Source organism: Diplotaxodon limnothrissa, linkage group LG12 (genome assembly GCF_057381915.1).
Source record: "Diplotaxodon limnothrissa isolate DT_005_m linkage group LG12, D_limnothrissa_male_GT1.1, whole genome shotgun sequence".
In the NCBI taxonomy this organism is placed as follows: Eukaryota; Metazoa; Chordata; class Actinopteri; order Cichliformes; family Cichlidae; genus Diplotaxodon; species Diplotaxodon limnothrissa.
The window spans coordinates 39,099,712-39,124,757 of record NC_140607.1 but is presented as its reverse complement, the minus strand read 5'-3'; the positions used below and the strand labels follow the sequence as shown (position 1 = coordinate 39,124,757).

The window sequence follows — 25,046 nt, the reverse complement described above, 5'->3', positions numbered from 1 at the left end:
GCAGATAGAGGGAGTTCAGGGAGGAGGAAACAGGAGGAAATCTGTTTGCCGTTTGATGTTGGATTCTTTAGCAGAGATATGAGCCTGAGGATCAGCAGACACTGAGACGACCGACATGGACAAACAGAAAGGTACCGTGACCCACAACAAGTCTTACAGATGTTTCAGGAATAACGACAGAGGCATAAAACTCATCCACACATGAAACCTGACGTTACCTGATATTTGTTTTTTATATTTAAAAATGTTTCACATGTATGAAATCATACACAGCATGCATGTTTCAGATGTAATCTGATTACAAATGGAGATTTACTTTGAAACTTTCCTTTAATGTGTTTAACATCCACGTACTCTTTTGTCTTTCATATCACGTGGAAAAAAAATGTTAAAACTAATTGTAATAAAGTACTAACAAAGCACTCAGCAATTACCAGGGCCAAAACTTGCAGTTCCTCCAGTTTCCACCGGGGGCAGCAGCGAGTCGGTCCCTATAGACTCCCATGTTAACACTTTACAGCAGTAATAAACACTTTTACAGCCCGATGTAAACTGTTCGGTCTCTGTAGGTATATTTGTGGTGGGTTGTATAGGTCACCTGTAAAAGGTTTAAGGTTTGCATTCTTAGGGGCGTGGCCTCTTTGACTGACAGGTGGATGGTGACGCAGGTGGCTGTAGCTGCTAGCTGTCTGCTAGCGTCACCTGAACTGGACTTTTGGACCGTGTTTGTGCTGTTGGAGCCTTTCGGAGCATTTTAATGACATCATCAGACCAATAATACTGCTGCTGTGAGGTCACTGTAGTAACAGACCAATCCAGTAAGAGAAAGTTAGGGATTCTGACTGGATGTTACTTATTAGCAAGTATCTGAGCTAGCTAGCATTACCTGATATGCAGTTTTTATGTTTATTTCCATGTTTGTCTATCATATTAATATATATACGCTGATATTTTGGCTGCTGACTCATGTGACCACTAGAGGTCAGGTGTGAGTTGTTATAAGTTGTACTATATTTATTATTTTGGGATGTTTTACGTTTGTAGTTATGAACAAATCAAACTAACCTTAGGCTTGTGTTGTATTGTGTATAAAATATTTAGATGGTGGTAATAGACTTGATTTCAAATGACTGGTTGATTAGATAGTTTAAATTCATTCATTAAAATCGGTATAAATAAACAGCAAAAAGCCATGCTGTTCTCTAACAGTTTAATTTATCTTCTGTATCATGTGAGAAACACTTTGTATATGAGCATGTATGTATTTGTGGCCAAAGCAGCTTTAAATCAAAGGAAGTGTTGACAGAAGGAAAAGGGCCATGATGCTGCTATAACTGGCTCCAGCTGAAAAGTTTAGAAAAAGCTGAAAGTGATTTAAGTTACTTTACCATGAAAACCAAACCCTAAAATTATCTGAAAGACAGGATTTCTCCTCACCGCCTGTGTGTGGGTACTTGCACAGCTATCTTTGTGGGGACCTATGTATTTATTGACTTTTTAAGGACCCTTCTGTGTTGTGAGGACAGACTCTTAAAGGCCCGTTTGTGGGTTTGGATTTAGTTTAAGGGTTCAGGTTAAAAAGAGGTTTAGGTTAGGGGGCCGTGAAAGGCCTCAGAAGGTCCTCACAATCACAGAAGTACAAACATGTGTGCAGCAGGGTGTGGAGCAGCTTTCTTTAATCTGGCTGGCAAGAGAGCAGAAACATTTACATTACTGCGCTGCTGTTTCCTCAAACTGACCCGCTTCCAGCTGGAGGCTGACCACCTCCCCACTAACCTGCTGCTTACCGGGACCTGTAGCCACTTTGCATTTTTATTGTTGTTTGTAACAACAAGTAACTCTGATTAGAGCAAACCAAAGTGATTTGAGAGATCAGTGTATCTAGATAACTCCCTGAAGTAACCGTACCACATTTAACGAGGTAAAAATACTCAGCAACATGTCCAACGTGTAAATGAGAAACTAAAGTATGTTCAGCTTCGTGTAACTACAGGTGTTGCAGTAAAATGCATCAGCAGCATGTCCCCATTGGGGCTGTTTTATCTACGTTATATATAGTAGATGATGGTTTTTAAAATAGGGTCAGCCCCCCCAAGAGGTCACCAGGTCATGGGATGATTTATGGGGAACAAGTAAAATCTATTTCCTGTTTTCAGAGCTAATTTAAAGTTTTTTTCTATAAATTTTGAGTAGGTCTTGTACCTCAGACTGAGCGCTACCAGGAGGAGCTGGGAAACATCAGAATACTCCTTTTAGCCAGCGATTAGCACATGAGGTCAGGAAACAATCTGACTTAATGGCAGAAAAATGTTAAAATTGTTGGTGTGGATACTTTAAAGACACAAACACACAGAAAATCTAAACAGTCTATTAGCTCAGTCTCCAGAGAGCAGCAGCGGGAGGAGGAGGAGGAAGTGATGATGATGAGGTGGAGGAAGGAGGATAGACGAGGACAGATGGGTATTTCTGATAGTTGCGTTGCTAACATACCACCGGTGTGATAAAGACTCCACAGCAGCAGGAGGATGGATTGTGACACGTTCTCCCTTACAGAATAAAAATGATGTTTTCTACAGAAAAAACACGGACGTAACCATGTGACTTCACCCATGGGTTTCTGGGACTTTTCATAGCGTTTCGGTTGCTTCCATGTTGTGAAACGATTAGTGGTGGTGAAGCCTCACAGACAGCGATCAGCTCAGCAACACAGGGCCAAGCAGTTTGTGTATCAGGCTGTAAACATGTTTATTTCTGCTGTCAGATTATAATGTGGACGTCTGTGGGACTGCCTCACTGCTGGTGCCCCTGCTGGACGTTACAGGAACTGCATGTTCAGCCTCTGTGGGAGCTTCTTTCACAGTTTTTAAATGATGAACTAAGTTATTAGGAAAACTACCTCACCTATGTTAAAACATACCACGTATGTATTATTGTAGGGTCTACCTTACACTATAAAGCACCTCGAGGTGACTGCTGTTGTGATTCGGCGCCGTATAAATAAAACTGAATTGAATTAATTGTGACAAAGTGATTCAGGTTATGGTCGTCTAATATTACATTTTATTTGATGACCTGAGAAACAAAAGTGACAAATAGCAAAAAAAGAAACAGTAAAAATGTTTTTTCGCAGCGCTGTAAGCAGGTTTATGTAAGTGTAGATGATCTAATGCCCAACGACAGTCAATTATCGGGTATCAGAACCTGAACGAGCTCTGTGGTTCCAGCGACTGCCCCCTGATTGGACAACGCTGGACAAACTGCTTCCTGGTTGGATGTAATTGCTGCATAATGTTGTTAGGATATCATTGTTGTGATGGACACCATTGGTACTGTAGTGTGACCGGTTTCAGCTGGAAACGTGACTTTTAGTTTAAACTGCTGAAGCAGATGCGTCGCTGTGGTCAGTCGAGTTATTTGTTTTTGACGGATTCGTTTAGGTTATGGTTTAAGGATAAGTGTCCAGGAAATGAATGGAAGTTAATGTACTAATGATGTAAACAGGCCTGAAAGTGTGCACTGCAACATCAAAGCCTGAGACAGGAAGTAATGCAGATGGTCAGATAAACAGCGTTCAGCAACACAAACTCTTGATTCTGCGTCCGTCCAGCAGCCGTCCGTCTCTGTCTCCTTTCTGCTGTTGTTGTTCGTCTTCAGGGTTTGTGGGTGTTTGAGGAATTTGCAGCTCGCTGCTTAAACAGCAGTTTGATTTAAATCAGCATCAGAGGAGTTAATCAGGAACATTTAGCCCTCGTCTCCCACTCGGCTCACAGCGTGAATGGACTCGGCCTCTCTGTATGAATGAGCCACCGGACAATCAGCTGCTGTTTCCTCTGCATGTTTTTACATGTTCTGCTCTGTGTTGTACTGATGATGACTCAGTACAGTTTACGTCTAAACAACAACAGAAAAGCATTAAAGACTGAAAACCTTTACTTAGTTACACCTACTCTGTGTCGCTGTTTCCCATATCCTTATATAAATACTGCATCCACACACACAGATGCTAATTAGTGTTCAGAGCTTCACTTCCTGGATGGTCTGAAGCCACAGTTATTGTCAGGTAATAGCTTTAGGAAACTCTAGTCATTACTGAGGATGTCCTCCATGTCCTTAATGTGAGTCTAGTCATGACTAAAGGTTGTAAAGGTTTATTAGGAGGTTCTATTTATCTGTGAAGTGGGCTTTTGTGGTGCTAAGGGAAGTTTTGTCGCCATCGAAGAGGTTCTAGTCATCCTTTAGGAGGTCATGCTTGTCTCTGAAATCCTCGAGGTGGTTGTGAGGTGATGTTCTACAGGTCTATGAGGTATTTTTCTGTGAAGGGACTCTTACATACTCTTTAGGAGGTTGAAGAGATTCTAGTTTTTCTTGAGAAGGCTGCGCTGGCCTCTGAGGATGTTTCAGACGTGCTAATGTTGGTTCTAGTAATGATTTGTGTAGTTTTGGATGGGGTTTGAGACATCTCCTAAGTGGTTATCTGTGAAGAGGGAACTTTAAGAGGTTGTGGTTGTCACTGAAGAGGTTCTATTCATCCCCTGGAAAGTTAAACTGGTGAGCGAGGGTGTTCTAGAAATCTTCATGGTGGTTGTGTGACTGGAGATCGCAGAGAGGTTCTAGAGGTCTTTTGAATGCCCGTCTGTGAGGGTGCACTTGAATAACTTTTGGGTCCCCTGTAGTAGGGGTGGGCGATATAAACAATATACGATAGAAACGATATAAATTTGGCCAACGATAGAGATTTTGACTATATCGCGATAGCGCATGTTGATGATGTCATCAAGCTGCGGCTGTTTTGGTCGAAAGCATCGCAGTGGCTACAACCATTATCATTCACAGCAAAGAGATGAAGCACATTTGAAATATGGGGAAAGCCAAAAACTGCGCTTCCTCCACTTCTGTAACATTGATTCATTAATGTTGGATTCTCTCGCAGCTGTTCTATCCACATGTTGTTGCTGTATATTAACTCATTCACTGCCAGCCATTTACAAATCAGGTAACTCCCCACTGCCAGGGTTTTTGAGCATTTTTACTCATTTTTGAAGAGCCACAGAAAACTGTGTGTTATGATCATATAAACGCTGAACCTACCAAAATGAAGAACAGACTCTCTTCTTTCATCCAAAAAAAAAAAGCTTGTTTCTACCATTTTCCATTCTTTAGTAATCAGCTGTAGAAGAGAGGTGGGTTCCACCAAAAATGCCTGTTTTGACCAACAAAAGGGAGAAAACGAGCTTTTTGTGAAAAATACATTTCAAGCAGAAAAGTGCCTTTGACACTAATATTTCTTGCTTTGTGACACCTCTAACATATAAAATAGTTTTTCACTTCTATAAAACAGAAATAACACTGAGAAAGGTTATGTTTTATCAAAACAATTTATTTACAAATATATGAAAAAATAAAATTCACTGACGAGCTGCCCGAGGTTGTATTCTAGCCCCTCCCATTGAAAAACGTAATTGACGTCTATAGACGTCAATGGCAGTCAACGTAAGTTTTTCAATTGACGTCTATAGACGTCAATGGCAGTGAATGTGTCACGGGCTGCGATGGCAGACCGTGGAGTGACAGTGAAAGCAGGGCCCAAACGCGAGACTCTAAGTGAAGGACAGTGGATTTATTTACAGGAGGTGAAAAACACACAACTATATACAAAATCCCAGCACTGTGGTCCCGTGGTGATTCTCCCTGAATCCCACACAGTGCAGATGTCCGTGAGAAGTGAAAGGTGGCGACTCCAAAAAACTCCAATTCCCACACCGTGACTTTAGAGGCGTACTCCGCTCCCGATTCCTGGTAACACAAAAGGCAGAGGGTTAGCAGGGGATCTGTTTCCGCGGAGGTTACGTAAAAGCTCACGGCAGTACTGACGAGTTCTGACTCAAGGATCCAGCGTCGGCCTCAGCTCAGCTGCAGTCCTAAATGCCGTTCCTAGACGAGCGTAATCTGCTGCAGCTGGCAGAGGACGACGAGCGGCAGGTGCGGCCGTCTCTCGAGTAGACCACTTCCGGGTTCGCAGTCTCCTCAGCGAACCCACACCTCCGGAAGCTCACACAGAGACACATGGAGAGATGGAGAGCAAACCAATACAACACACGGAAAACATAAACATAAACATACACTGAAAATGCCTGAGCCCTGGGTCCCTAGACCCAGGCCATGACAGTACCCCCCCTCTAAGGGTCGGCTCCCGACGACCCAAAAACACAAACCAAAAACAACAGTACAACCAACCCAGGGCGGGCGGCGGGAGGTCCAGGACGGAGGGCCCCAAAACCACTCCGCTAAACAGCCACTACAAAGCAACAACAGAAAAACACAGTTCAACAGTCCAATCCCCCGGTCCAGCGGCAGCAAACACAGTTCCGGCGGCCGACCCGCAGGATGGCAAAACAAGCGGGACCCGCCGCAGGTTAGACAGTGGCGGCAAAACAGTGGCGGCAAAACAGTTCAGGTGGCCTACCTCTAACCCCTTGATGGAAACGCAGCAGCTCCGGCGAGCGGCCACGGGTCCGGCAGCCGCGGCGGAACGGTTCCGGTGGCCTGCCACGGGTCCGGTGGCGGCGGCGCTGCTCCTCCGGCGGCCTGCCACGGGTCCGGTGGCGGCGGAACGGTTCTGGTGGCCTGCCACGGGTCCGGTGGCGGCGGCGCTGCTCCTCCGGCGGCCTGCCACAGGCCCGGTGGCGGCGGAACGGTTCTGGTGGCCTGCCACGGGTCCGATGGCAACGTCGCTGCTCCAGTGAGCAACAGCGAGGCGTGGCACATGGTCTATGACGCGCCGGTCGCTGACGTGGACGCACTGGACGTGGATGGCGTGGAGGCCGCGCTAGACGTGGAGGTCCCTCCGGTTCGCTGACCTCCGGCTGAGCGGGTCCCTCCTCGGCTGGCAGCGCCGGTTGTTCCTTCCGCTCGCCGAGCTCCTCTGCTGGTGGTTCGCTGAGCTCCTCCGGCTCGCTGAGCTCCTCCGGCTCGCTGAGCTGCTTCTGCTCGGGCATGCTGAGCTGCTCCTGCTCGCTGAGCTGCTCCTGCTCGGGCATGCTGAGCTCCTCCGGCTCGCTGAGCTCGGCTGGCAGCGCCGGTTGTTCCTTCCGCTCGCCGAGCTCCTCTGCTGGTGGTTCGCTGAGCTCCTCCGGCTCGCTGAGCTCCTCCGGCTCGCTGAGCTGCTCCTGCTCGGGCTCGCTGAGCTCCTCCGGCTCGCTGAGCTCCTCCGGCTCGCTGAGCTCCACAGCTGGCGACGCGGGCTCCTCCCGCTCGCTGAGCTCCTGCTCGGGCATGCTGAGCTCCTCAGCTGGCCGTGCGGGCACCTCCGGCTGCGCTCCAGTCACAGATGGATGATCCGGAGGCGAAGATGGTGATGCGGTGTACGCAGGCGGGGAAGGTGAAGGCAGAGCCGGTGAAGAAGATGGCTGAGGGGTGACTACATGCGGATGAGATGACGACGGCGCTACATCCACAGATGGTGAAGCCGCCAGCGGCATGGAGACTGCTGAATGAGGCGACGCTAGTCGTACTGTAGGCCGGCTTGCAGCAGAGTCAGCGGCGTCACCATCCACTGAAAACAAAAAAGCAGATGGGGTGAGAAATGAAAAAGTGTCCTTATTACTCACCACAGCCGGTTCTTGAGATGTCCGGGAGGGCGGCTGTGGTGAGGAACGCCGGCGGCGCGAACGTCGTTTCCATGTAGACGTCGGGGCCGGCGTCTCAGGCTGTGAATCCACCAGCTGTCCGGGCCGGTGAGCAGCCTGAGGAGGAGAGTGGAGGTGGAGGGTGGAAAGCAGGAAGTCCAGGACAACTGAATTAAGGGAGTCCACCAACCAGGGGAATTCAAACAGCATCCCCTGCAGCCGCCTCTCCACGGCGCGACGCAACCCCTCCGTGGGCTTCTCCCACCACAACTCACACATGCGGTAAACCTTGTCCATAACCTCCCCCCTGAGCCTCTCCTCAGAGACCGCTGGGTCCAGACGTGGCGCTGTAAACCGAGCTGAAGGTGGCCGCTGATCGGCTAACCGAACTGAAGATGGCTGCTGATCAGCTGACTGAACAAACATAGCCCCAGAATAAAGAGTTCCAGACGAAACAGTCTTGATTCCTGGATTTGAAAGAACGTCAGGCGCACAGTCTTCTGAACCTATGGGAGAATAATCGCTCTTAAAACGAAAACTTCTATTTTCCCAAACCGGAGAAACACGAGCTGTAGTGTTCATGAAGCTGGCGGAATGTGACGAGGGCGGATTTTGATGTGGCTGCTCCTGCAGTGATGTGGGAGCGCTGGGTGTGTCGGGTGGCACGAGAATAATCCCTAGCATCTTATAGAATGCCTGAGCGGGCGTAAGCTGACTGCTGTCAGGCTCATAGTAATCCTCCCGGGACCGGCTAGGGCGTTCTCTGCGAGACCGAGGCGTCCGCGGAGAGGAAGCAGACGAGTGGGCCGAAGGGTAGGCTGCCAGCGAGGAACGGCAGCACGGAGGCCCTCCAAGCACTAGTCGGGTCCCGTCAAAACGGGAGCTGCGCTTCCGCGGTGAGTCCGCTGGGTCCATAGTGGCTGGATCCTTCTGTCACGGGCTGCGATGGCAGACCGTGGAGTGACAGTGAAAGCAGGGCCCAAACGCGAGACTCTAAGTGAAGGACAGTGGATTTATTTACAGGAGGTGAAAAACACACAACTATATACAAAATCCCAGCACTGTGGTCCCGTGGTGATTCTCCCTGAATCCCACACAGTGCAGATGTCCGTGAGAAGTGAAAGGTGGCGACTCCAAAAAACTCCAATTCCCACACCGTGACTTTAGAGGCGTACTCCGCTCCCGATTCCTGGTAACACAAAAGGCAGAGGGTTAGCAGGGGATCTGTTTCCGCGGAGGTTACGTAAAAGCTCACGGCAGTACTGACGAGTTCTGACTCAAGGATCCAGCGTCGGCCTCAGCTCAGCTGCAGTCCTAAATGCCGTTCCTAGACGAGCGTAATCTGCTGCAGCTGGCAGAGGACGACGAGCGGCAGGTGCGGCCGTCTCTCGAGTAGACCACTTCCGGGTTCGCAGTCTCCTCAGCGAACCCACACCTCCGGAAGCTCACACAGAGACACATGGAGAGATGGAGAGCAAACCAATACAACACACGGAAAACATAAACATAAACATACACTGAAAATGCCTGAGCCCTGGGTCCCTAGACCCAGGCCATGACAGAATGAGTTAATAACTAACCTCGTATTGTGGATGAATAATCTCAGTTGTTCTCCTGACTGAAGTTTGGCCCGTGTATAGCATCCTGCTATGCGATTGCATTTGTCCCAAACCACCAGAATCCGTCACGTTAACTTTTATCGAGTGGAAAAAAAGTTGGCGTTCATCCTCCAGCTTCACTATGTTTATGCTAACATAGCTGTGTCGCTAGCAATCACGTAGCACAACATCATATACCAGGTAGTCCAACTTCAGTAACCCTACAAACGTCACTGCTGTTTAGTTTCTGTCTTCATTTATGTTGGAAGTGGTAGCAGAGCTGTACGTTTGAATTTGTTTCAAAAATCTCTGTCAGAACATGGTATGAAATGTTTAGGTGGAAACTAGTGAGCTAACTTCCTGCTAACTTCTAACTCCGTTAAATGTAATAAATTCTGTTTTCATGGATGTTAAACTTAATTGTTACACCCGATAAAGCAGCAACGCTGATCATTTAATTAAAAATGAAAGAATTTAGACACTTTTTAACTCTCAGTGTTCGTTTGACTTTGGGACCTGAAGCTGACGGAGTTTTGGGCCCAGATTACTCCGTGAAGCTCATCACTACGGCAGCGTAATGCTCTGACGAGCCATCAAACAGTGCAGCTTATCAAAGTTGTACTAAAACATTTTTAACAGATTTCTGCAGCCAAAATCGGTTCGAGGTCAGTAAGCACAACCAGAATTCATACATAAGGAACTCTCGATTTTTGAGAAAATTAAAGGATTTTAAGTGTGGAAAACACGCTATACAGAAGAAAAGAATATATCGTGATATATCGTTACCGCACATGCTTCATATTATATCGCGATATGAATTTTAGGCCATATCGCCCAGCCCTACCCTGCAGGAGATTGCAGAGGTTCCTGTTTTCATTTAGAAGTTCTACTGGCCATGTTCTAGATGTCCTTATGATGATTATAGTGATGATTTATGTAGTTTATATGGACATTAGGCAGGTTCTAGGTGTGGTCCTTTAGGAGGTCATACCAGTCTCTGGGTTCCTGGGAGTGCTTATGGTGTTGAGAGGTTAAAAAAACAGTTTTCAGAGCTTTTTGTACATTTTTGTTTTGTTTTTTTAAAACGAATATAACTGTGGACTGTTGGACATCCTTAATGATTCATGTTAAACTAACAAAGGCCCTGACAGGCTGCTCTTACCTTCACTAAATGTTTTTGTTCTGTAATAAGTAAAGCTGACGGGGGATGGTCAGTTTGCTACGAGCAGGTTGATTAAACATGAAAACTGTGATGAAGTCCGTCTGTGTTCGTGTTATGAATGAAGCCGTTGTTGTGTGTGAATGAATACTCACTCTGTTTCACTTCAGAAGATAAGAGCTGAAATCATTCAAAGGCAGAAAAACAAGATGCTGATTCTTCACTCTCAGACAGAAACACACATCAGCCGCGGCTCCTCATCTGCATCCTCAGATGATCGTAATAAAATGTGATTCACATGTAAAAGTCAGTTTCATACAGAACAACAGTCTGACCGCACCTGTTCAGGTAAACGTTTCCTGCACAAATATGCAGATGTTCTGGCCTTCACGTGTTAATTGATGACAGGATGCAAACTGATAAGCTCCTGGCTCCTGCCAATATTTAACTCAGAGTAAACACAGTTACATCACCTGAATCCCTGCTGTGCACAGGAACTCGAAAAGTTCGTTGTTTCTTTTTTCTTATCACATGAGAGAAAACTCATTATGGAAACTCAGAGCAGAGAAACAAAAACAAAAATGGATCTTATCTCGGCCAGCTTACACTCAGACTGTGGGAGCAAACCCACCTGCCACAGTAACAATCTGCCCAAACACACACTGTCCTCATAGTGAATCCCAAAATCTCAAAGAAATGATGCAAATATGCAGTTTTTAACATCCAGGAAACTATTTACACCCCTTCAGTCCTCAGATATTTTTACATTTCAGAATCATGAATCACATCTGGATTCATGTAAATTGCAGCTGTGGGTCAGACGCTCACTTTGCTGTATCCACTTATTTTTATCAAAACTAAAGTAAGATCTCGTTTTTCCTGGGCTGGTTCAGCTGCTGTATCAGCTCCAACCAAGCAGCCGATAGTGTGGTTGAACCCACACCGTCCATATTCAGTCTCTTTCTGAGAGACATAAATGAGTGTTGGGGTCGATTTGAAGGAGAAGACGGCCAAAATCAATCACTCCACTCGGAAACGAAGGAAGAACATTCTTATTATTATTCATCTCCCCCATCTCAGCATCCTCCACTGGCACACCAACCCTGTGGATGTCCTCCGTCACTACATCTGTGATCCTCCTCTTTTCCTCCGGCCCCAGCGTCACCTCCACACTCCTGTCTTTCCTTTTCTCTCACTTCCTCCTAACATGCCTTCCCCCCACCCTCCTCCTCGGCCTTCAATAAACCGCAGCATCATTTCCACCGACACCCTGTTGAGCACGAGCACAGGAGGCAGCCCTCCCATCCACCCCAGTACCCCCCTGACCCCCATGGCTGGACCAAAATGAAGAAAGAAAATGCAAGACTGAGATATCAGTGTCCATATTTTGGATGAGAGGGTGGAGTGGTAAGCTGGAGTCCAGGGGTCCAGTTCAGGTGAAGCTGTGTCACCATCCACCTGTCAGTCAAAGAGACCACGCCCCTTAATAATGCAAACTATGACCATCCCGTCCGTCCCATAGTTGTTATGAAGGAGGAAAAGGATCCACAGAGACCAAACAGTTTGTGTGTCAGGCTGTAAACATGTTTGTTTCTGCTGCAAAGCTTAAACATTCGAGTCTGTGGACAGACAGACAGAGTGTCTGTTGGCGTGTAAACAGCGACATCAGATACTGAGAGTGTGAGAACAAACATGACTCATGGCCCAGCAGTCAGTTCAACTGTGACTCGCTGTGAGGTCGAGATAAAGTCTGTAAACTCATTTTCCTCCTGGTTAATGAGCTCAAACAGACATCCAGACGATCGTCCGTCTGACTGTCTGTCTGTCTGTATCCAGTGCTGGCCAAGCTGATCTGGGATCTGCAGTCCTTCCTGTCTGTTCTGGACTCAGAGAACCTGAGTTACATCGCTCAGGCTCAGAAGAAATCCATCTCAGAGCTGCTGTCCACGCTGCAGAATCAGGACGCTCCAGGTAAAAACACACCAGTACTCACATTACTGCTGATACTCAGAGTACTGCCAAACCCACAGACACCCGAATAAAAGTGTTTCCTGCTGTGTTTTCAGTGGAAGATGCCGAGTACATGATCATGAGCTGTCCATCATCGTCTCCTAGCAACGAGCTGACAGACACACCTGCAAAAGGTACACCTTAATGCTGCCTTCGAGACACATCGGAATAATGCGAAATACGATTTTCACTCATAAACAGAGCTCACGTAAACCTGCGAATCCTGAAGACTTCATGAAAGCTCTGTGTTGTTGTTGTTGTTGTATCCACAGCTGTCCGGGCCTCTGAGCTGGTCTCAAATCAGGACCTGTCTGCATGGCTGAGGAACGGGGTGAGCATCAGCCTTACTGGTCACACTGGTTTCCACCACTGAGCTAACTGAAGCAACACATGAAAACAAACAAACAAACAATACAGCAACAATGAAATGTGAATGAAAACTCATTATTAAAAACAACATAAAAATGTATTAGTTTAGACTGAATATGAATAAAAAAAAGAGTAAAATGTAAGTAAAAAAAATATAAAAATAAAATATAAACACAAACAGTAAACAAATAATAGAAAAATGATGACTAAACTATACAAACACAGTGTGAAGCTGCAGCGTCTATAACAGATAATCGTCCTGCACGTGCAGCTCTTTAATCAGATGATATTTTAATTAGCTCTCATTAATTAATTACATGAAGTGGCTGACTGCTGTGCCTGATTAATAAAAACAAGTTCAGCGTGGCGGCTCAAGGTTGGGTCTAAAAATGTGAATGTAGTTTATTATCTGCCTGATAAATAAGAAGTCTTAGTTTATGTATCAAAAAGCTCCGAAAACAGAGATAAAAGTCACAAAAGAGCTTTTATTCTGTTCAGGAGATGGTGGTTAAATCAAACGCACCAGAGTGAGAAACAGCTGCTGATCACACTCCTCGTGATGAAGAGCAGGAGCGACAGGTGGAGGAAAAGTTTCATGTGACAAACACGATGATGTGGACACAAAGTTCTTTACTAGGAAGGGACAAAAATCTGTTTCTGAACAGCTTCAGGATTTTTCTTCTGAGGTCAAAGAGAAGAGAAAGAGAGGAGGAGGCTGCTCTGTGATGTGGGTCAGTAATGACAGACCGAGTCCTCCTGAGGTTTGGGAGGAGACGGCAGCACAACTCTCTGTGTGTGTGTGTTTTCCATCCATCCATCACGTAGCCCAGATGCTAATCAACCGCCATCGGTGACCACTTCCTCCCTCTGCACAGGTCTGAGCCAATAGGAAGACCGATAGCAAAGAGATCATATGTAAACACTGAACTTCCTGTCACTCCCTCTCTCTCTCTCTCTCTCTCTCTCACACACACACACACACACACACACACACACACACACACACTCACACTCACACACACACACACACACACACTCACACTCACACACACACACACACACACACACACACACACACACACACACACACACACACACACACTGCTCTCTTAAAGATTAAATTCTCAGTAAATTTATAAGAAATCACCAGTAAGTCTGTGAGATCAGACAAATTCAACAGAAAAATGTAGAAAATCTGAATAAATGAGAGGAAACGAGCATCGCGCCTCCAACAATCGACCCTGTTTTGACTCATTTGGATCCAAACCGATCCAAATGAATCTGCTCAGGTCTCATGTTTGAAGTTACAACCTGTGAAAAGTTACTGAACACTGATTTGCCAAAGGTCAGAGTGCAACTTCATCCTGAGCAGGTTACAAAATCCGGATTTAAAACCAAACAAACCTACTTTCTTACACTAAAAACTTCATCAGGTGAGTCAGCCAAGCTCAGACGCACTTCATGGTACCAACCAACAGCAACAACACAAACTAGTCCTAAACACACATTTAGCTCTTCATGAAGAAGAGGAGACGCTGATGAGCCTCGTCTCAGCTCGTCTGATTGTTCAAACTTCATCAAAGTTTCACCACAAATCAGAGAAACTGAGTTCAGACTTCCTGACCTGATGTTCATGTTTTAGCTGCAGGGCCCCAAGGTGCCGCCCCACCCTCCAGGAGGTCTAGGAGGTGACGATGATGACGAAGATACGTACGAGGAGGCAGAACCTTACGTCCCTGCCGACGCCACCGCGTCCAAAACTGGTATCTGCAAACACACACGATGACGAAGCAGGAACACAACGTAGAAACACAAACAAACGTGATCCTCTTCCTTTCTCCAGAGAAGGCGGAGTCAGACAGCAGCCACTACGAGTCCTACAATGAGGAAGACGATGATGATGGAGGGGAGGAGCTTGTGAAGGACAGAGCTCACTACATCCGGTGGAGCGCCTCACAGCCCTGCCTAAAGCCCACGCCAGAGTCCCGCCTCTGCGGGTACCTGTGGAGGAGGAAGTGGCTCGGGCAGTGGAGCAAAGAGCTGTTCATCATCAGGAACGACGTGCTGCTGGTGAGGAACGAAACAAACGCACGAGCCCACACGGCTGCAGTCCCTCTGATGGCCACTAGGTGTCGCTCTATCTTTGAAGCGCCTCAGCTCTTTGTGAGGTCAGGTGTGTTTGACCTGTTTGTACCTGTGTGTCTTCTTCTGTGTTTGCGTCAGTGTTATAAGTGCGCCCGGGACCTGCTGCCTCAGCTGGAGTTGAACCTGCGCGGCTGTCAGCTCGTCTACAAGTCAAAGAGCAGCAGGAAGATCCAACACCAGCTCAAACTGGTGCTGCTGGGCTCGGAGACGCTGGTGCTGGGCTACAGCACTTTCCAGCAGGCCGACGAGTGGAAGAAGGTCAGCAACACTCGTCACGCGAACCGTGAACTAGCTCACATTCAGCATGAGGTCCTTACACACAGTCAGGCTTCAGGTTTCTACATCAGACATGGCAACATACATGAACTCTCAGTCACCTCTGAGCTAAAGAGTTCGTGCACTTTTGCTCCTGAATCAGAGAGTTCCTGTAGAGTAGACGGTCCTTTTCAGTTTTCCTGGAAAGATCTTCCAAGAGAATCTGAGCAGTCCCACCGAAGCTGGAGCTTTTAAAAAGTGGAACCTCCACCCGAGGTTCCCAGCGTCCACCGGGACAGCCCTGAAGCATCCCAAGTCTTCCCCAGCAGCGCTCCAACCGCACTGATTAGTGCAGGCAGTAAACTGCTTCTCCTTCCCACTGCCCTGCAGCTTTCCCATCCCCACTGACTGCCTTGCTCAGAATTCCTCCCACATCCAAGTTTTTGTTTCAACGCTGTTGAAGCTGGACTCTGCTGGCCTGCCTGTACCTGCCAGCAGGTCTGAAGGAGATCTTCCACTCCGGTGTTTGGAAGCTCAAACAGGCTTCATCTTCCCGACTGTGAACTCTGCATCTCAGTCTGACAGCGAGATTCCTGACGCAGTTTGTAGCTGAACTGTTCCCGGTGGCACATTTCTCTGTTTTCTTTCACCTTTTTCAAATTATTTATGCACAAATATTTTTCTGTTCTGTGTGAAGGTGATCGAGGAGGTGAGCATCGCAGGAGAAACGGAGATGCACAGCTACTCGTCTCTGAATAAGTCAGACCAGCTGCTGTCCTGCAGGGTGAGACACTCAGATACACCATCATGGGCAGAAATCTGTGCCATCAGGAACTGAATTTGAATAAGTTAAATTTGAATTGCTCGGATTGAATCTGAATTGTAACTTGAATAAATGCTTTTAAAAACTGAACATGAATTAGCCTAATTTGAAATTCAATTTATTGGTTTGAAAATGATCATCACTAAACTGAAATTGAATTTTATATTTTGAAAATGAATTCATTTGCTTTGAAACCGTATTTTATCCTTTAAAGATTTAGCTCTCGAATAATTTCAGTTTCAGTTCTACAATTCAGTTTTTTGGGACTTACATCCGGTTCCGGTTCAAGCGCAGATTAATAGAACTACGTTTTACTAGCGGACCGAAAGTGTTACTGACGGGAATCTACAGCGTCTTGAGTTGAATTAAGACTTCAGAAGTTATTCGTCATGTTGTCGAATGAGCAGCGGATAAACTCAGGTTGGTAATAAATGTATTACATGTATAAGATGTATAGCTAAAAACACCTCCACTTTGTTTTACGTTCGCTGTGTATTCTGAGTATTATGGCAAAAGATGTGGTAACCTGATTTCAAAATAAAAGCTCCTGAAGCATGATTTCAAAATAAAGGCCAACTTTCAGTAAATTAAGAGCACATTCACAAATATCGATTAGTCGCATTTGCACACTCTAATGTTGGATACAAATGACGTACCCCAGTATTCTAGTAGCAACATGTCAATATTAAAGCCATCTCCTTTTGGATTTCAAAGTAAAAGCCCTCTGAATGTTTATTTTTGAACTACTCTTTCAATTAATTCAGAATAAAAAATTCACAGTGATACCATATCAATATCAAGTCACTGTGTGTTTGCCTTCCAAAATAAAAGCCTTTTCAAATTGCTCATATATGACCTACTCTTTTAACTATTTCAAAATGCTCTTAAATTGAAATTTGCTGTTTCCACAGGATGAATCCATGTTAGATCAATAGTATCCAACCCCACAGTGATACCATATCAATTTCAAGTCAGGCTGATTTTGCTTTCCAGTATAAAAGACTTTTCAAATTGACCATAAAAGATATACTCTTTTAACAATTTCAAAATGCTCTAAAAAGGAAAATTGCTGTTTCCACAGGATAATGCCACTTTAGATCAACAGTATCCAACCCCGACAGTAAAACCATGTAAACTTCAAGTTGCTCTGATTTTGCCTTTCAAATTAATGGCCCGTCGAATTTGCCCATATGTGATATAGTCTTTCAATTACTTCAGAATGTTTTAAAAATGAAAATTGCTGTTTCCACAGGATAATTTCACTCTAGATCGACAGTGTACACTATCACGGGGATACCAAGTCAATTTCAAGTCGCCTTGATTTTGCCTTTCAAAGTAACGGCCCGTTGAAATTGCCCATGTATGACCCACTCTTTCACTGACTTCAGAATCCCTTAAACCCTTAAAAGCAAAGTTGCTGTTTCCACGAGATCATTTCACTCTACATTGACAGTGTACAACCCCACAGTTTTATCACGTCAATATCTTGATTATAATTGTTTGTGAGGGACTTTTTATAATTAAACACGGATGCTGTTAACAGGACAATTTCTGTTTCCACTAAGTAATTGGAGTTCATGCAAACCATAGACAACCTCGACAGCAGTAACATCTCAATCTCAAATCAATCTCATTTTGCATTTCAGAGTAAAAGCACTTTGACTTTGTTTATAGGAGCTTCTCTTTCCCTAACTTCAGAATGGCATTATTTGGAAAGTTCCAGCTTCTACCCATTAATTCCAGTTCATGCCAACACATATCATAACATATAATCTAACAGTGGAGTCTGGAATAGTTTTTATAAAACACCAGAGGTGCGAGACAAGCACGATCTGATATCGTCGTGTTGGTGTTGTTCCCAGATCAACATACTAAATGTTGTTCCAGGATCAACATTGCAAGTGACCAATCAGAATGTGGTGACGTCATACTTTTGCGACTTCGGGAAAAACTGCCGTAAAACAAAAAACTGTACTTAAGCTGCTTGAAACCGCCTCTGTCCGCCAATCAACGGACCCTAACCCTTTAATAAACGCTAAGCAGAATTGATATTGTCCTTGCAACATTGGAATTTCATAAATGCACGAATGGCTTGGCACGCCAAAGAATAACGTCACAACAATGTGATTGGTCACTTGCAATGTTGAACCTGGAACAATACCAACACGACGATATCAGATCATCCGCCAGACAATGCCTTACGAACAAAAAGAATAATAACAATAATTTTTCTGATCACAGAGAAAAAGTCCTAGCTCATCTGCTATTTGTATGAGAATTGAAAGGCCTGCAGATAATTTTATGAATCCAGTTGCTCAAGACAAGAAAAGGTCCCAGTCTTTAGATTCCTGTCCATTCCTGAAAGACGTTACAATGGCAGTATCATCTGAGTATTTCTGGATTTGACAAGACTCAAGATATATATTTGAAGTGTGCTGTATACAGGGTGGGTCATTTATATGGATAAACTGTGATAACATGGGAATGGTTGGTGATATTAAAGTCCTGTTTGTGGCACATTAGTATATGTGAGGGGGCAAACTCCTCAAGATGGGTGGTGACCATGGTGGCCATTTAGAAGTCGGCCATCTTGGATACAACTTTTGTTTTTTCAATAGGAAGAGGGCCATGTGACACATCAAACTTATTGGTAATGTCACAAGAAAAACAATGGTGTGCTTGGTTTCAACGTAACTCGCGCTCTCAACATCTCCAAAAACGTTAGAGCACTTATGCAAATATGTGATGTCTTGATAAATTGAGCAGGTATTTGAAGTTCACACAGAAACATTCTCGCATGAAAATATCTTAAAAGTTTATTTTGTGACCCAGAAAGAGTAATATTTCAAACTCTGCCACTCTGTGTTCCTCCGCCACTGCCTCGTTTGAGTTTTGGACGAAATGCATTCTGGGATATTGCATTTCGTCATTTCGAGCTGATTGGAGACCAAAACAGCCAATCAGATTTTTTTGCATCCAAGTCTGTGATTGGCTGGTTTTGTGGCACAAATATAACGGTGTAGAAAAAGAGTTGAGCGTGCACGGGCAGAAATGTTGAGAGCGCGAGCAACACAAGCGCAAGTGCAAGTGCAAAAACTGAGCGAGAGGGGCTGCTGGTGTGTGTGTGTGTGTGTGGATAATAGCAAACACTGAAATACAGTTTTTGCACGCAGCAATGAACTTTGTTCACTCACATTCAGCTTTTCTTTGCTCAAAATAAATTTCTCCTCAAAATGCAACACTTGCACCTGCAAACCTTTTTTTACGTGCGCTCAGAATAGTGGCACAAAAATAACGCCATACAGTTACAGCAGTGCAAGTAAACAAACAATAAATATAAGAAGAGTAAGAAAATAAATATACACTTTAGGACTCGGGGTAAAGGATCAATAACAATTTAAAATTTATAATTTACAGTTTGATGATTTAAAGTCTCACACACAACCCGTCGAAAGGGGAGGGGCCTGCTGCTTCCAAATAGAGCACATTTCATTCATAATGATGTAAATCCAAGCCCATCATGGATTCATGATTTGAATCCTGGGTTGTGTGAAATCCCAGAAATAAACCAGAGACAAAGTGAATCTGTGAACTAAGATGTAGGTCTGTTAGGTTATGTTGTGGTGATCCTCGGGTTGGGGGATTTGTGTTCATACTGGAGTGCAAAATTAAAACCAAGATGGACAAGAAAAGTTCAAAGTCATCGGGTGCTCAGTTTAGAAAAAAGAGAAAAGAAGAGAAACAAGCAACAGATCCAGGTAAGCAGATGTGTGATTGGATAATGGCAGGTCATCCTGAACCAATCAGAATCAGAATACTTTATTGATTAAAGGAAATTATGTGCGTTACAGTTTCTCCAAGAAGAAATGGTAAAAATAGTAACAGTAACAGACTAAACTCCAAACAATACATTATGTTACAGATTTTACACATTTAAGAAACAGCACTAATATAAACAGATCACTCAGTTATAAATATCAAGGACTAACAGAGGTGATGATAAATAAATATAAAGAAAATTGACAAGAATATTCCAGAGTAGAAAAGAGTGTGTGTAAAAAGGTTGTAGCTGTTGCAGTGTTCACAGTGTGTTAGGTGGAGGAGTTGTACAGGGAGCCACAGGCAGGAATGATTCCTGTGTTGTTCAGTGGTGCATTGTGGGTAATCTCAGTCTCTCACTGAGCGTGCTCCTGTCACTAGCCAGTACATCATGGAGTGGGTGGGAGGTGTTATCCACGATTGTCCTTATCTTGGACAACATCTGCAGAGGGAGTGTTCGCCTGGGCGCCAAACAGCCTCGGATCGTCACTGCCTCCTGGCGTGAATAATCTCGAACCTGCTCTGTGAGAAAGCAAACGTAGCTGTGACCATGAAACGAGCAGCCGTGGTCATACCTGCACTTCCTGCTAATGCCGTGTCTCTTCCTTCAGTCCAGTATAGTCCAGTCTGACTCTGACGAGGAGGAAGCTTCAGCTCGCTGCAGCCTCAGCAAGAACAAAGGTACGGACAGAGCAGCACAGTAAACTGCACGATTCGATCATTGAAGAGAGTTTTTGTGTCTTTTATATACGAATTAAAAATGTGCATGGAAACTAACTGTACATCAAAGATGGATGTAGCCTCTGTGACATCGCCTGTCTGTTAGCGAGGTCACATGACGCGAGGTCTGAGCTGTGGCGTTTGCCTGCGGCAGGTTTCCTGAACGTACTGATGAACTGCCAGTGGCAGAGTTTACTGTGTCGGGTGGAGGCCGGGGTCCTCAACATGTTCGGAGAGGAGGAGGAGGTGGTGCAGGGGGAGCGCTCGCCTCAGTACACCATCCAGCTCAGAGGCTGTGAGGTCAAACCCGACACCAAGCACTGCTACAGGATCACACTGAGCATGCTCGATGACCAGATGGCGGTGCTGGAGGTGAGCTGGTGGAACAGGGAGTTTGAATTCATTCACTTCAACTTGTTACTCAATAACGTGTCCTCCTTCCTTCCTTCCTTCCTTCCTTCCTTCCTTCAGGTGAGCAGCTCAGAGGAGAAGCAGCGGTGGTTGAAGCTGCTGGAGGACGGCGCTGCGTATTACTGTCACCATGACAACAAAACACAGGAGCACTCAGGTGTAACTCTCAGGTACGAGGTGCATCATCTCAGGCTGAAACACCAGCTCGTCCTAGTGGTCACATGTGGTACTGCAACCCCAACCCCACGTTTATGGATCAATCATAATAACATTTATTATAATAAAAACACTGAATGTCACATTCGGGTAAATCAGGGCTGTCAAATACACAATCGCGACAATCATTTTATTCATTTGAAGATTTTTTGAATACAAGTGCTCATTCGTATGTCTGAGCTGTCAGCACCTGTCAGGCCCTTTGAATCGTTTCTTATTTTTACACGCAGTCCTGATTCTGTGGGCGTGATGTTCATATTTCACCAGCGCAGCGTCGCTAACTCCGATAAAGCTTTATCTCGGCTCTGAGTTGAGGGCTGATTTTGCTTCCTCTCGTCCTCAGTGGGCTGCAGACTCGCAGGTTTCCCTCCTCCAACACCTACATGGACGACCCCTTCCACCTGAGCGAGCCGGGCCGAGACCAGCCCATCTACTCCAACACCTCCGTCCTGGGGCACATGGTACGGGCTGCACCGCACAACATTCGGATTTAAGATAAGATCAGATGATCCTTTAATAGTCCCACATGTGGGAAATTTTTGGTCACAGCAGAAAGTCGAAGAGCAGTAAAAAATTAAGAGAAAAACAACAGAATAGAATAAGATAAACAATCTTATTTGGAGTAACTCGTAACGTCGCCTGTATGTCGTCTTTCAGCTCCACGGCTCTCAGGGTTCGATTCGCTGCAGCTCGGTGTCGTCCAAAGGCTCAGTGACCTACAGCAACACCGTCCTCAGCGGCCACAGTGAGTCCTTATGATGCTCAACTTCAAAATAAAAGACTTTCCCTATATTAGGTTTGCTGGGCTTTTATTATGAAAATTGAAAGTTTCTTAAAAACCTGGCGATGCTGATTCAGAAATGGTCAACATGAAGCACAATAACAGCCGTGTGCATGAACCAGTGTCTGAAAACTGAGATGCCTTAAACCTGCACGCTTTCTAGTGTCCAGCAGGGGGCGACTGCTCTACTTTCAAAATCAGATCTGATCGTATCTAAAGTGTAAAGTTTGGATTTAATGTGAACATAAGACCATAAGAGGTAAACGCTATGGACCAACAGCTGGCCAAAATCACTGATAAGCTCCTATCATAAGCTGTTAGTGAGCAGTCCTGGATAAACAGTGTAACGTGTAGATGGAGTACTGGGTGGAGCTGATGGAGGACCGGTTGGATGCTCTGCGTTTCAGACAGGAAGTCGGCCGAAGTGCAGCGAAGCATTCAGAAGCTCGAGCTGACCGACAGGAAGGTAATGCCGCTGAGGGCGGGGTCAGAGATCAACTTGGCATCCAGCACAAAGCAAAACAAGCGCACCTCCTTCAGACAGTCCCTGGCCATCTACAGTGAGCGCGCTCAGGTAGGAAAATTGAACCTGGACATGTGTGGATGGGGGAGGGTGCATGAACGACCTGTGAGAGGCCGTTGAGCGTTGATAATATATCCACTCTGAACCTGGTCTCTGTTGGTCCAGGCTGGCATCCTGAACCCTCTGCTGCGACGAACGGCCTCAGCTAAAAACTCCCTGAGACGGGCTCCTTCGGCGCTGTTCATCGAACACGGAAAAGTTTTCCAGAGGAGGAAGGTGAGAGTCGCACAAACACAGACGGCCCCGGCACAAAATGCTACTGAAGCTTCATATTCAAAGATTCAAAGTTATTCACACTGATCAGGTTACAGTGACATCAGCCTCATTTCTCTTTATCCTCATGTATCCAGCCATCAAATGTATAACTTATTTTACAATTCAGGCTTATTTACTTAGCACCAATTCACAACATTCACCTCGGGGTGCAAAGTAAAACTCTACAATATTAGAGAGAAAACCCCAACAATCACACAGTCATCGAGTGAGCAGCGCGATGACTGTATGGAGGAAAACCTCCCTTTTAACAGGAGGATTCAGGGTCACCTGGTCCAGCCCTAACTATATGCTTTAGCAAAAAGGAAAGTTTGAAGCCTGATCTTGAAAGTAGAGATAGTGTCTGTCTCCTGAATCCAAACTGGAAGCTGGTTCCACAGAAGAGGGGCCTGAAAACTGAAGGCTCTGCCTCCCATTCTACTTTTAAATACTCTAGGAACAACAAGTAGGCCTGCAGAGCGAGAGCGAAGTGCTCTAATAGGGTGATATGGTACTACAAGGTCTAGAATGTGTCACTGATAGTATTTAATAATTGATTAGCTAAAAATGCTAACAGCTAAATAATAATAATAGTGTATTTAGTGTTAATGTAGCATTTTAGCTAACATGTTAAACAGAGATTGAATTACTGAGCTGTGAAATTTTTAATAAACAGCAGAAAACAGCAGCAATTCAGAGGAACCTTTGTCACTAATTTCACTATTTCTCATTATTCTTTTAGGAATGGGAAACTAAAGCAGCTGCTTGACACCGGCTGCGCGGCTAATATCACATCCCATCAACTAGTGTGGACTGGTTTTTTTGGGTTTTTTTTTTCTAGCTATCATATTTTATTCAGAGATGGTGCAGGGAGAGTGTGCCAAAGGATTTTAACACGTCTAACATAATAAAAAAAACCAAGAAAAACCTTATTGCCCGACATGAAGCTGGTCATGAGTGCTGCGTTCGCTGCTGTCGATCTCTTAGCTGATCTCTCGTTCGTGCCCATTTTAAAAGTTTACATTTCCAACCAACAACAGGAAATAATCTTTTTAAATAAAGCTGAAAAGCTAACAGCTAGATAATAATACTGTGTTCAGTGCTAATGTTGGTATTTTAGCTAGCTAACATGCTAAACAGAGACTTACTGAGCTGTGAAAGTTTCAATAAACAGCAGCTGATGAACAGAATTCAGGGAAACCTCTGTCACTAATTTCACTGTTTCACGTCCATTTCAAAAGTTTACATTTAAAGCCCCAAAAGGTTGATTCTGTTCATCTGGACGTTTTCAGTGGGAGAAACGTTTCGTCATCATCAGGTGACTCCTTCAGTCTCAGCTGACTGCAGGTTTCTACCTTATAAACAAGACATTTGCATAATGACTGAAACCAGCACCACTGAATGAACACTGGGCTGGGAGGCCAGTTCCTGGATCATTAAACCAACCAAACCATTACATTAAAAAAAACAAAAAACAACAGGAAGTGATATTTTTTAGTAAAGCTAAAAAGCTACAAAAAACCTAACAGCTAGCTAATAATACTGTGTTCATGCTTATTTACTATTTTTTAGTAAATTTACAAACCCTCCGTATCAAAAAAAAGGGAAGACACGTAGATGCAATAAGCTGCCCCTCCACAGGCTTCCAGAAACGGCTAATCAGATGAAAGTGGGCGTTTAGGGAGGGGGGCCTTAAAGAGACAGGCACCAAAACTCAGCTTCAAGTAGAATAAAAACCACAGCAATGAACAGTGACCACTTGTGACCAGAGGGGGCGCTAAAATCGTCGCTACAAAGAAATATTTTCACATCCAAATGTCTGAATTTACTTTTGTACTTTTATGGTTTCGTGTGGATCGTTTCCACTCAGTGTATGAATGTGTTTTATTATCCAGCGATAGTTTTTAAGGTCACACTGATGTTTTAATTTTTTAATAGCACATTTATTTTATGGTTTAATTAAATAACAGTTTTCAGCATGTACTGAGCAGCACAGTGTAATAACGGCTTCCTGTCTATAACCACAACACGTCTTTGCTGTTCTCAGGTGAACGTCCACACTGACCTGTAAAATCATTTGTTTGTACAAAAAGTCACAGGAACACTTTTGTGGCATATCGACAGAGTGTAATTATCTCTTCTTCTGATGGTAGAACAGTATTTAAGTATTTTTTATGTACATGTGATTTAGGAAATCCTTTCAATCTCGGAGCAACAGGAGCAAACTTGTTATTTCACTGAGTTACTGAGACCGTCTGTAAGCTGATATTTCCTCCCACA

At 44.8% G+C, this 25,046-nt stretch overlaps 1 protein-coding gene across 2 annotated transcripts; it reads left to right on the top strand.

Annotated features, from left to right (window-relative positions):
- LOC146621904 (actin filament-associated protein 1-like 2) lies at positions 1–25,046 on the top strand. Of its 2 annotated transcripts, XM_085366939.1 has the most exons (16): positions 1–131; positions 12,219–12,353; positions 12,449–12,526; positions 12,665–12,723; positions 14,404–14,524; positions 14,605–14,831; positions 14,985–15,164; positions 15,859–15,945; positions 20,415–20,484; positions 20,678–20,895; positions 20,995–21,104; positions 21,494–21,611; positions 21,808–21,895; positions 22,339–22,505; positions 22,620–22,730; positions 23,509–25,046. In XM_085366939.1, exons 1-16 carry the CDS (start codon positions 116–118, stop codon positions 23,533–23,535), a joined length of 1,812 nt encoding a protein of 603 aa, XP_085223065.1. In that variant the 5' UTR covers positions 1–115; the 3' UTR covers positions 23,536–25,046. The 2 variants fall into 2 exon arrangements, with proteins under 2 accessions (XP_085223065.1, XP_085223064.1); XM_085366938.1 differs by lacking the exon at positions 23,509–25,046 and having other exon boundaries at positions 22,620–22,859.

Coding starts and splice junctions, on each gene's coding strand:
- LOC146621904 (XM_085366938.1), top strand. Junction 12,724..14,403: donor CTGCATGGCTGAGGAACGGG/GTGAGCATCAGC, acceptor TTCATGTTTTAG/CTGCAGGGCCCCAAGGTGCC. Junction 15,946..20,414: donor ACCAGCTGCTGTCCTGCAGG/GTGAGACACTCA, acceptor CTCTTCCTTCAG/TCCAGTATAGTCCAGTCTGA.